This window comes from Megalobrama amblycephala, linkage group LG13, assembly GCF_018812025.1.
Source record: "Megalobrama amblycephala isolate DHTTF-2021 linkage group LG13, ASM1881202v1, whole genome shotgun sequence".
NCBI classification, from domain to species: domain Eukaryota; kingdom Metazoa; phylum Chordata; class Actinopteri; order Cypriniformes; family Xenocyprididae; genus Megalobrama; species Megalobrama amblycephala.
The window spans coordinates 28547885-28561452 of NC_063056.1; the positions used below are offsets into that span (position 1 = coordinate 28547885).

At 35.0% G+C, this 13568-nt stretch overlaps 1 protein-coding gene across 2 annotated transcripts; it reads right to left on the minus strand.

The window, feature by feature from the left end:
• Window positions 1-6009: 6009 nt before the first annotated feature.
• Window positions 6010-10840, minus strand: LOC125243616. 2 transcript variants are annotated; one of them, XM_048153391.1, is made up of 7 exons: window positions 10199-10840; window positions 9785-9915; window positions 9552-9680; window positions 7123-7147; window positions 6856-6885; window positions 6638-6767; window positions 6010-6340 (listed from the first exon to the last, which is right to left on the minus strand). In XM_048153391.1, exons 1-7 carry the CDS (start codon window positions 10221-10223, stop codon window positions 6193-6195), a joined length of 618 nt encoding a protein of 205 aa, XP_048009348.1. In that variant the 5' UTR covers window positions 10224-10840; the 3' UTR covers window positions 6010-6192. The 2 variants fall into 2 exon arrangements, with proteins under 2 accessions (XP_048009348.1, XP_048009349.1); XM_048153392.1 differs by having other exon boundaries at window positions 9785-9895; window positions 10199-10838.
• Window positions 10841-13568: the final 2728 nt, after the last annotated feature.

Sequence of the window (13568 nt, forward strand, 5' to 3'; positions counted from 1 at the left end):
ACCAGTGCTGTTGTTTGGTGACACATCCAAATGTATGGTTTCCTGTTCCTGTTTTGTACATTATGAGAAGTTGCAGTCTCGGGCTTTTCTACACGCTAAAAGTTTTTGCATCCCTCAGGAAGCTTGTGTCTGTTCTCTTTCTCTCGCAGTATGTTACACATAAGGAATTGCATAAGTGTGGCTAATAAGAGACACATGCAGCAAGCGTGAGACAGACTCGTGTGGGAGGAAAAGACGCAAGAGACCAGAGTATAGAGGAGAAAAGTTTTACAGTTATTTAGCTTTAAGCGTTACTCAATTCTTGACTCAAAACTGACTAAAAGTGACTTCTTCCCAGAAAAGCACTGACTCAAAAATGCACCAAACAGTGGACATCTTGAAAAAGTAGACACATATTTGACAGTACTTTCCAGTAGTCATTTTTCTGCACCTCACATCCTCCTCAGAGGTGTTTAGGCCTTTGTGTGTGTGTGGTTACTATAATTTTATGGAGGAAGACCAAATCACATTAACAACAACAAAAAATGGACTATATTTGAGATATAAAGGTCAAACAGACTTATCCATTACAGTTGGTGTAACAGCTCGGTGTGGCTGGTCAAATGTCAAGGATAGATGAAAATAGATTGTTTTGATACCTTTAAGACAACATTGCAGTACTTGCATTATTTCATGTCTGCAGAGATGAAGAAAGATCTATTTTGATACAAAGGTACATCAATTCTGATAGAAAATACACATACTTGATCTTACAGCACAGAAGAGACGCCAAGATCTAACATTTGGAAATAATCAAACATATCAGAGCATATAGTAGAAAAATATAGCTGTAAATGATTAAAGAAATCAATAACATGTAAAAGAATAATGATGCAAAATAAGGAATAGAACAATGATAAATAAATACATAGCTATCAATGACTAGAATTCATAAAGAAGAGGTTAATAAAAAGGAATTATTAAGACATTAATCAAAAGAATAATTTCGCATATAACAGTTTGCAAAATTATAAAATGAAACTCACCCTTAATGTTTTTTTTTTTTTTTACTTTTGCAAAACCAAGAAAAAAAGTGTTTTAAGACGTTCAGAAATTGTGTTTTAACTGAATGGGAACGTCAGCAAAATGTTCTAAGAACATATTTTTGTGAAGCTTAAGACAATAAAACACTTAAAGGGCAAATAAAATCATCTTTAGCAAAATGAAATTTAACCCACGGATAGGCCTAATGTATACTTTAACAAATGTCTGCCTTGCAGTAAAATCGATAGAGTTTCATTTTTTTTTAACTTCAATAACATTTTAAGCATGTCATTTGAGCATACTCACATTTATGAGCCTCAGGATTTGTTCTGCCCTCTCTGTGAAAAGCAGACTGAAAAGTGGGTCAATCATTTCTCAGTCACCTTGAATAAGTGTGTCAGAAAGCCCTACATATAGTACATAGGTGTATCATTAGATGTCTGAACCTTAAAAGAGAAACAATCTTTTGTTATGTGTTAGTGAAGAATTTGCAGAGACCTCACTAAATTCACTCAAGTCTTAATATCACATCATGTAGACTTTGAAACCTTTATGCAATGAAAAATATTTAATCATTAGGCTTTCAGATGAGGGTGACCCACTGAGGGTGAAATGTACACATAAACACAACAGACAGAACTGCTTGACCATGGTGAAAAACACAATAAGAATGTGAAGTGAGGTACGTTTCTGGATCGTATCATGTTGTTATTACACCACTAGATGGCATCACAACTCCATTATGTAGAAGCAAAAGCAATTGCTCACTTTTTCTTTTTTTTTTTTTTACATTTGACAACATGAACAAACTTTGCTATTTCATTAAAGGTCAAATTATGTCATTTTAAGAGACTTCCTATTTTTGCTTCCTGTCTGTGGGGTTATATGCCAGTGTGCCACACTCATTTTGAAACTATGTTTTATTAACAAAGTTTGGGAAGAACACAATCAAATTGCTTAACCAAGGCCTATATCGCGTGGTTACTGTCCTAACCAGAGATACGGGGGAGTACTCAGGGTTCAGGCCAAAATTCCGAGCTTGGAGCCCTCCCCTTGGATATGCATACTTTTATCTGATTATTTGTACTGTTCAACTTGTGCATTGCACGTATCTATATTCAAGTAGATTTTCAGTTATGAGTATTTCACGACCAACCTGTCACACTACTTAATATTTGTTTTTTAAATAATGTTAATAAGATTACGCCAAAGTACTTTTCCATGAATTTCATCCTTTTCTCTCTCTTTTTTTCCAGGACAGAAAAACCTTGACATTTTCAGCATACTTGTAATTCTGAAATTAAAATCATGTTCAATTGTTAATGTGAGTATGGCACATCAGCACTTTTTGCATGAGTTGCAGGGCCTATATTGTGGTTTTCATTTCCTCATTTTCTCACAAGATGAGTAAGATCATAACTCAGATGTGGACGATTTGTTGCAATGTGACAAAAAGAAACAGAATACTCCAAGAAATTAATGACTGATTGCCTTCTACAGAACTGAAATGAATTTGAATTTAGATGTTTAATAATACATTAAATTTTTTTAGTATGCATTACCCATATATTATAATACACACAACATATGAGGCACTTTTAGAGACAATAGATGCATATTAATTATTAATGTATGAAGTCTTCAAAATGGAGCAGGGGTAATCTTTGAATTGCAATTCAGTATTTTCACCCTGCACTGTTATTCCAGTTTTACTTCCTATGGGGTGTGGTCAGTTCTTTTCAGAAGTAAGTCATACCAAACCAGTTCTACTGCTATTTTCCTCCTCCATTGCATTCCAGCTGGACATCTCCATGGCGATGACAGAGTTTACAGGAATGTGTGGAAGCTTAGTCATTGTGAGTTCAACAGCATCATCTTTCTTGGAATGAATGAATGCTTTTCTCTGACTTAATGAAGAATTACTCTTCATTGTGTTAAATATACACAATTAAGTGTACTTCAAATCTTAAAACTATATATATATATATATATATATATATATATATATATATATGTGTGTGTGTGTGTACTTGCACATAATATATTACTGAAATGAAATGCCACTTAAGTGTACACTTTTATGACTGTTTCTTTAGTAGGCTTAGTTTTACTTAGTACATTTTAAATAATTTATGTTTTAATCATCTTTTGTTGTGCTTTAAAAAAACACTCATTTTGATGTACTGACTAACATACTAAAGCACATGTAAATGATTATTATTTTAACTAGTGCTAGGTTCAATAGAAATAGGATTATAACTAGGTTCAATAGAAATGAGATAATAGTATATTAAGTAGCATAATTATGAAATTAGCCTACATATAAAGATCAAAATGTTGTCAAAATGGGTAAAAGAAACCCTTCAGTTCAACTAATTGCTTTGAATATAAATTTAAAGTAGGCATATTTTCATTTAATTGCAAATAACATGCAATTAGCCTAAGTCTCCGAAAACATTACATTTTGCACATAATGCTGCCTGTATGTGCTATTGGAATTATCTTAAATATGAGTTTCCTAGTTAAAAATTGGACATGAATGCCCTCTCAAATCGTATTTACCACTGGGAAGCTCGGGGATAATTTTGATACCCAAGTTCCCATGTTGACAGGCCATAAACATGGTGGAGGGAGAACGATTGCTGCTGTCACTGGTAGTCTATTCTTTATTAGTTACGTAAATAGGGAAAGAGGATTTATGAAATAGGTGTCTAGTTTCTGTCCTGTTTGTTGCAGCACATTAGCTAGCTTGAATATCATTTCTTGCAATGTGCCTCAGCCACATCTGGCCCTGGGAAATCCCTGTATGTAACTAACTGTAAATGACGCTTTTGAAAGAAATGAATATGCGCCTGAGGAACTCCCTGTAAAATTATCCTGATAGATTTAGCTATCTGTAGCAGATAGAGAGAAGCTGAAAATAGCACTGACTGTCTGTCAATTAAGTGACTTTACATGCACTTTAAAAGGTCAATTTCAATCGGACTAAAACAATTTGTTTTTTTAAAAATGTTATTTGACTTAAATCGTATGGTACCAACAGTACCCACTTGCACATGCTCTGAAAGACATCGCACACAACGTGTATTTAATCCTCCATATATTTGTTTGTCATCATATCGGCAGACAAAAACTGTAACTACGCAAAGTATTTAAAAATTGGACTGTTTTAAATCTCTTTTTTATTGTACAATTGCTGTCTATTTGTAGGCCCTAGGCCTATTACATACAGCTACAGCCAAAGTTTGCAAGACATATTTGTGCTGATTGTTCATTTATTTGACATGGATTCTCCAGTTGAATCACCTGAAAGTACTTTCATTTTCTATTCTGCCTTATCGTAACTCCCTGTGTTTACTCACACATGACGCATTATGCCTTGTCTACACCCTGCTAACAAAGACCTGCTATTGAGGTCATCCCCTGCCTCATTCTTTTCCTTACGTGACAGTTTTCTGTTCTGAGTAGGCTATTTCGTCATGCATATACTGTATGTATGTATGTTTAGTAACGTGGTTTCAGTGTTTCAGTTGAATAAGTGTCATTGAGGTCAGTGAATCAGTGATTAGCTTTCTAATTTGCTCCCCTCATCTAAAGAACAGTCTAATGGGGAGTTTTCTGAGGTTTACAGATATGCTTATAAATATTACCACAGAAATTAAACAAAGCAAAAAGCTCAAAAAACACATTTGATTCACCTTTGAAAAATTCTTCATGACTTAAAATAGCTTAAATCCCTTGCCTCATTTAGTATAAGAGGTTATATGAATATGCACATTAGCCCTGCCTCCACTCACTCACACCAGTTCAGAGATCCACTCGTTGTCGATCACACATTTACATGTTTGGTGACCTTTTTTGGTTCACTGCAGTTTTAAAGAGGAAATACTCAGCAATGGTGTTGACTTATGAATTTGCACATGGTTTGTCTTAAAGGTGCCCTAGAACTTTTTTTTAAAAATATCTAATATAAGTCTAAGGTGTCCCCTGAATGTGTCTGTGAAGTTCCAGCTCAAAATACCCCATAGATTTTTTTAAATTCATTTTTTTAACTGCCTATTTTGGGGCATCATTATAAATGAGCCGATTCAGGGCTGCTGGCCCTTTAATTGCTCGTGCTCTCCGCCCACGGAGCTCGCGCTTGCCTTAAACAACATAAAGAAAGTTCAAACAGCTGATATAACCCTCAAAATGGATCTTTACAAAGTGTTCATCATGCAGCATGTCTAATCGCGTAAGTACAGTGTTTATTTGAATGTTTACATTTGGTTATGAATGAGTTTAAGGCTGTGCTCCATGGCTAACGGCTAACATTACACACTGTTGGAGAGATTTATAGAGAATGAAGTTGTGTTTATGAATTATACAGACTGCAAGTGTTTAAAAATGAAAATAGTGACGGCTCTTGTCTCCGTGAATACAGTAATAAACGATGGTAACTTTAACCACATTTAACAGTACATTAGCAACATGCTAACAAAACATTTAGAAAGACAATTCCCAAATATCACTAAAAATATCATGTTATCATGAATCATGTCAGTTATTATTGCTCCATCTGCCATTTTTCGCTGTTGTTATTGCTTGCTTACCTAGTCTGTTGATTCAGCTCTGCACATCCAGACGTTAATACTGGCTGCCCTTGTCTAATGCCTTTAATAATGTTGGGAACATGGGCTGGCATATGCAAATATTGGGGGCGTACACCCCGACTGTTACGTAACATGAGTTATGTGTTATGTTGAGATTCGCCTGTTCTTCGGAGGTCTTTTAAACAAATGAGATTTAAACAAGAAGGAGGAAACAATGGAGTTTGAGACTCACTGTATGTCTTTTCCATGTACTGAACTCTTGTTATTTAACTATGCCAAGGTAAATTCAATTTTTGAATCAAGGGCACCTTTAAAGCATATTAAAAACACCACATAGACAACATTAAAAGCTTGATTTACACCACAGGGGGACTTTAAAAGCTTCACAAAATTATTTATTTTGCAGAAAAGATAAACAACAAGGTTATAAAGACAGAAAAGTTAGCAAGTTTATAAAATTATGAAAGCCAATGCTCTGAAGTGCAGAAGTGGTTTGGTAAAAATTAGAATTAAAAATTAGGATCAAAAAGGTAATGCAATTTTTAATATAAAATATTTTACAGCATTCAGTTCAGTGTTACAGCATGTCTCCTTTCTGCAAGGCAAGTTCATTTATGCATTGACATGTAGGCCTATCGCCGCCTTCATTTCTGCACCTGTGGCTGTAAGTGTTTCTTCGTGCTGGAAATGTCCTTTCTGGTGTGGGAACTATCATTTTTGATGGACTGGAAAATTCAAACACAATAGGCAGTAGTGAGACAGAATAAACAACGCTGTCAGCATTGACTAAAGTGGATTTTGATTCTCTATCCCACAAAAATATATAAAGCAGTTTCCCAGTGCAGGTAGCTCTCTAGCTGTTACACAGCACTAACTGGTTTCCTGAAAACAAAGAATTTTGTTTGAAACTAGGTTAAGAAACTGTGCTAACTATAAAAATGTCTACTGTATATCTAATGTCAATGTGTCAACTTAGTCTGAAAACAAATGGTAATGACATCATGTAAAGTCATAATTCATACCTTACATGTCTGTACTTGTTACAGATGATGATTGTTATGAGAACAAAGCCAAGTAGTACAGCAATGCCACCGACAACAAACGGCACAACGTGAGTTCTGCCTGTTCCTGGGTGCTTCACCAAGGTTGTATCTAGAAAGAGAAAAGTGTACAAAAAGTAAGTGCTTCTGTGACAATATTCAATAAAATGAATAAAGAAATTGAAGAAAGTCTATCTCACCATTTGCTACAGGTGCATTGGGACACTTATCTGGGGAACAAAATGGGAAAAATAATGAAAAAATGTATCAAATCTTGCACATTTCCAATAGCTCACAAAGGCCATTTAATAATAAATTAACATTATTAAATGAAACAAATTAATTAATCTAAATCACAGTGTTGCTCACTGATCAGGCAGCCAGAGAGTAGTGCTAAAATAGTTCCAAGACTCAAGCTGTATTTTTATTTTTTATGTTTTTAAGGAATAGAAAGAAGCAGTACTCACAGTTGCATTTGACCACCAAAGAAACCTAAGGCAAAAAATGTAGCACATTCAGGTAAGACATTTAGGGCCCAATCATACACCTGGCACAATGCTAGTTTTTGCTAGTTTCAGCCCAGTGCAGATATCATTTTCACGTCCTGCACCACGTTGTTTAAATAACAAATGCATTTGCGCCCATTTGTGCGCCCATTGGCATGCTGGTCTGAATACAAGATTTGTTCAGGCGCATTGTTGCCGTGTTACTATTTTGAGGCAACTGTAATAGACTGCACCATTGACCAAATGAAACCTGGTCTAAAGTAAATGGCGCAATATTTGTTTTGTTATTCAAAGATCGTGTTAGTAATATCCCAGCAAACACTGGTCTGACGGCAACATCGTGTCCCTGGCCAAAAGTTTTTCGGTAAAAATCACCGAACATTTCCTAAAAATGCATTCGTTTGTACATGTCTGCAGTTCTCTGGGGTTGCATGTATGTATAATTGTTTGCATAAACACAAAGTGTCACATTCAGTTTATAAATTTATGTAGTCATGTGTCCAGGTATTAATGCACTGAATTTTTCTTTCAGTATTCCAAAGGAAGGTGTTTTCCATGCTGTTCGGTTTGAAAGATGAACTTCAGCGAATAGCTGGCAATCTGGACCCTGGCAAGTCTACATCTTCTTTTAAGAGATTGGATTCAGAGAGTGACCCACAATCCTTTAAAGAATACATCATAGCTGATGAAAAAAAAAGTAGATTTGCGTAAGTTTGAAATGTGACAATGTAAAATGTGTGAACTGTTTTAAATATGTTTTTAGTACCTTACTGAGCATTGAAAAAGGAAATGATCTTGCTGGCAATAGAGGCTCACTGAGCCATCAGATTTTATCAAAAATAGTAATTAATGACAGAATTTTCATTTTTGGGTGAACTAACCCTTTAACCATAATCCAGTGTTTTTTGTTGTTTACTTGTTTGAGTTATGGCTGTTTAACAGTAATGCAAGACTGTTAGGGAAAACAATGTACTGCTGCAGCTCTGACTCATGCATCAATGGTGGAACACATGAATCACTCCAGGAAGAGTGTGAGAATTTTTAAAGACTCTAAAAATAGTTACGTGTGTTACCTATGATTCTGTACGTTTGTTATTTTCTTGTTTAGGGTTAGTTCACCCAAATTTATTTAAGTCATTTATTACTTACCCTCATACAGTTCCACACATGTAAGACCTTCATTCATCTTCAGAACAAAAATTAAGATATTTTAGTTGAAATCCGATGGCTCAGTGAGGCCTGCATAGGGAGCAATGACATTTCCTCTCTCAAGATCCATAAAGGTACTAAAAACATATTTAAAGGCGCTCTAAGCGATTCTGAGCGGAGTAACTTCCTGTTGACGTTCGAAGTGTTGTCAAACAAAACAGAGGCTAGCTAGACCCTTCCTCCTACGCCTCCTGGCCCTCCCCTCCGTGCTTCCTGAAACAGTCATGAACGCGCATTTAAAATGTAAGTAGCTTGCGTATTGACGCTGCTTTTCGGTTATTGGCTGGAGCATGTTTATTATGTTAAGTGGTCCAGGCTGCACCAGTTTGTTTTTATTGCAGTTTTCGGAGCTTGTGGCGACTACAGAGACCGCGTTTTTTTACAGTGTGTTCAGGGGACAGGCAGCTAGCGCATAGTGAGGAGATGTTTGAGGTATGTGACAAAAAAAAAAAAAGGGCCTAAAAACGCGTCAAATCGCTTAGAGCGCCTTTAAATCGGTTCATGTGAGTGACACCTTTAGACGTCCAGGGACGCGCAGAAAAGACGTGGAATTCACGGCCAGATTACGTCAAAGACGTCGGTTCAACTTTCATTTTAGAAGTATTTTTCAACCATGACTGGACGTGTTGGATTGACATCAACGGAAATTAAACGTCTAAATGTTTGCTGGGATGCACACAGAAGCGCAGCAGCACACAAACATGCCAAATATCAAAAATAAAAGGACTGCAATGTAAAAGATTATTATTGTGGGCATAAAGATAAAAATGCTTTGGTGGAAACCGATATTTCCCGTAGATGGCCTGCTCGCGCGCTTTAACCTCGGATTTCATCAAAAATAGGCCTTAATTTGTGTTCCGAAGATGAACGACGGTCTTACGGGTGAGGGTGAGTACCCTACTTAATGACAGAAATTTAATTTTTGGGTGAACTAACCCTTTAACGGACGCACACGCGGCAACCATTGTAAGTCCATAAGACCGAAAGTGCATAGAAGTGTGTCATTTGGGATTCAGCCAAAATAGGGCCTTTAGACTAAAAAGTGGCCATCATCAGTTATCGTTATGTGGAATTGGTATGTTTCATATAAACACGGACATTATCCTCATTATATTCACAGATGGTGTTGTCTATAGTTACACAAGTAAATAAAAATGATAAGAAATCTTTCACTGGCCTACCTGAAGTTCCAAACATTCCTTATGATATGTGACATTGTGCTGACAGTCAATGGTGAGAATCCTTTGTGGTTCAGCATGCAAAACAACTGCATGGTAAATGTTCCCCTCCTCATCAACAAGCACGGTGTTCTGCTCACCAAACAATGTATGAATATATTTGAAATATGGTTAATCTTTCCACTAGAAAAAAAAGTTTGGAAACACACAAGAACAAAGAAACTGGCTGTGCTTACAGCAGAGGTCCATTCGGGGATGCAGCCAGGACCAGTCGGCTCTGAGATGATATAATTAACAGATTTGTTCTGCAACATTGACACAGTGCAGTTTGGACTGGCAATAATTCCCTTTAGAAGGAAAAGAGCACCTTTGAGGGGGAAAAGTACCCAAAGTAACACACAAAAAATAACTCAATATGCATATAATTTTTTATATATAGGCTATATATAAAAACATTTCCACATTTATAATATCTCCTTTTTTCATAGTTAATTTACATATTAATTTATAACATGCTTCATAGTGACAGAAACCCTGTTTCTATATCACGAATCTTGAGATTTTTCGAATGAAAGGAAAAGAAAATTGTACAGGCGCAGGTTACATTCTGGGGAAGAAGCCGACACTGCATGCACATAAAATGCACTTACCAAAAAAGACAGCTGTCGTTGTCATTGTCTCTTCTGTACGAGGCGTTTATCATTTGAACTTCATTGATAAGTTTGTTTGTAACTTTTTCCAAGCATAATGATTTATCAAGCTGCTGTCATGCTATGCAATAGGCGTCACCGTACAGTGAATGTTAGATACTTTCATCCTTGCTCGGTGACTCATAGTCGCGCGTAATTTCCAGTTTGTGTGTCTGTGCACATGCAGGAGAAGGATAAGCTCCTTATTGATTTAGCTAGTTGTATTTGTGAAATACAACTTGTGATTATTGGAAATAAATAATTTCACAGTTTTTGTTTTGTATCACAATCCAAATCACTGCACCCCTGGAATGGACATTAACAGGGGTCGCTTATTTTACAGTAGCTATCAGCTGGTCAATCCGGAAGACCGCAACAATGAGTTCTATGGAAATTGTAGTATTATGATAATAGGCTAGACGCGGGGATGTTTCTCAATTCCTGCATAACTGCTCATATACGTAGATCTACATCTACTTTTGTGTTCTGGATTTTTTTTTTCAGGAAGTGTAGCTGTTATCGCAGAAAAAAACAACTAGTCAGAAAACATCCGTACAAACTAATACACACGATGTATTAAAATAAACTACTGTATTTTTGTATTTTAAAAAATCCATCAATTGGCCTATTTGATCTATCCCTTCACCATTACACTGACTCAGTTGATTAAGTAAGCAATGTTTGATAGCAACAGCTTTTCTCTGCCAGAAATATGACATATGCAACCAGTTAACAGATCAAATATTCACAGTTATTAAATGACCAATATGTTTTTATTTTAAATGTTTTCAGAAATGTAATCAGAAAGTAGCAACAGAACTTGTCAAGGAGTATTAACCCAACTCCAACCACTGAATCTATTGAGAGCCATAGAAGTATAGGACACATACACATTAATAGTGTAGTAAGAACATTTACTTAAAAATTATAGCAATTTATGCAAAAAAATGATGGAAAGCTGGCAGCCTGCACGTTTCTTACCTTGACCACCTTCTTCAATATGGATCAATTTTCTGTTCTGATCTCAAGTCTGGGCAAACTTCTGAGGCACCAATCAGAAGCCGCATTTTTATGATGTCATCAAGTATTTTATATTTGAAATATGTATTTGAAATATAAATAGGCTACTGCCCATCCCTGACAACAGCTAATCTCTATGGTTACCTCTAAAACACAGAGGCTAAACCATCATTTTGAACAAAGAAACAAATGATGTTTTATTTATTTATGATTAGAAGCAGCTGAATGTTATGGCATTATTTAGAACCCATTACAACATCAAACATCATACCTTACCTTTATATACAATATAGGCTACTTAATAATATATAAACCATTAAAAGTTGCAATAAGCATGTCAGGGCACCGAATGTGTCCCAAATATATTTCTACTGCTACAATATTCTAATATTGCTACAAATTCAAGTATTTTAGAAATCTACTGTAAGTATTTAAATTGATATAATGTCAAATTTAGCTGAGAAATTACACTCCAAAAGATAATTTAAAGTCATCATTGTGTAAAATGAGAAACACAATAAATAGACATTACAAAAAGTAGTTTGAGAAAAATATTTTATTTGATTCAACAGAATTTATTATACAAATAAATGATGACAGAATGTTCATTTTTGGGTGAACTATACCTTTAATGTTTTTTTTTTTTTTTATTAATATGGAAATATGAAATACTTTTTTTAATGAAATGATACTCTGAATAAAAACTAAAACTGCTAGGTGGCAGTAATGTCTAAATGATTAAGTCATTGAGCCATTCATTCATTTGTTTTGTTCAAAAGGCTAATTCGTTCAGGAATTAAATAAATGGCTCTTTTTATGAATGGGCCATTGAATCATTGGTTCACCCAATTGATTCGCTCAAAACGCGGATTCATTCAAAAATGAAACACCACCGTGTGTTGCTCAGAGACGCTTATAGGTAATATTTTCATCGGCCAAATTAAGCAAAAGCAGAAGATATTGTGTTTAAAATATATCACAATATTAACTTATTTACTGAACAGGGCTGGATTTCCCGAAACCTTCTTAACTCTACGTCGTTCTTAAATTATACCTCAAGCCAGGCCATAACCACCATAGACACTGAGGGGGACACCCACCAATAATTAGAAATGGCCAAATTGTCCCCCCCAATATTTGAAATTCTTGCACTGCTCTGCTGCAATTCATTACGCAACACTCTGTAGGTTGTTAGGATGACAAAAAGGTTTAAAAGTTCCAAATTGAGCTTGTTACTCATGATAATGCTGAACTATATCATGATATCTTGAATTTGCCCTGATATCTTGAATTTTAGGGGCATTTAACTGCATTCTATAGGCTCCATCATGCAGTGAGTTGTTGCCCTGCTTCATGTTTGTCACCAAACTTTATATGAAATGTAAGATGAAATACATAGGTCTGGGGCGGGGCGCGCATGCAATGTTAATATTAAAGCGTTATTTTTCCTCATAACTAATTCATTAAATTAACGTGTTAATTCGACAGCCCAAATTTTAATATGTAGGGACTCGATAAAAAGCTTCTGTTGATGTTATATCCTATGTTCATGTAATTAAGAAAACCTGCTGATTTAGATTATGGAGATTATTCCATATAACAAGAATCTATATATCATTTATAGCCTACTAATAGTTATTTTCACAAGTGTGCTAATATTACTGTTATAAATACTTCAATATTGTAGGTTAATTATTATATTACAATATAGACTGAGTGGCATAAAAATATAGTATAATATAATATAATATGTATAATAAATTATAACAATTTATAATGATATCAATAATTAATAATAATAATAATATTATTATTATGAGCTTCCACAGCTTTTACTATAAAAAAAAAATATATATATATATATATATATATAAAAAAATCTCTTACTCATAAGTGAGCAAGAATTGATTTGTTTATCTTATTTAGTTTTATCATTAATAGTTCTTATTCTGGTGGCATCCATGACCTAGACAGTTGTGATTTCTTTATTTGGTACTGCTTTCCTGTACCTGAAAACATTAAAAATAGCAGAAATTAGGACATAATATACAGTGAAGGACATAATATACAGTGAAAAGTCAACATACCCCTGTTAAAACCTTTTTGTGATGTAAAAAATGAAATAAAGATAAATCATATCAGAACGTTTAGAATGCAACCACCCTGTTTACATCTGGTATTAATGTGCGTTTTGGTCGATCGGATCATAAATAGACCAGGGTGACACGTTCCCGTTTACATCTAGTGTTTTAATCCATCTCTTGTGTGCACTTTCAACCACTTCTGTCCTGATTTCCTGATGTCCTGTGAG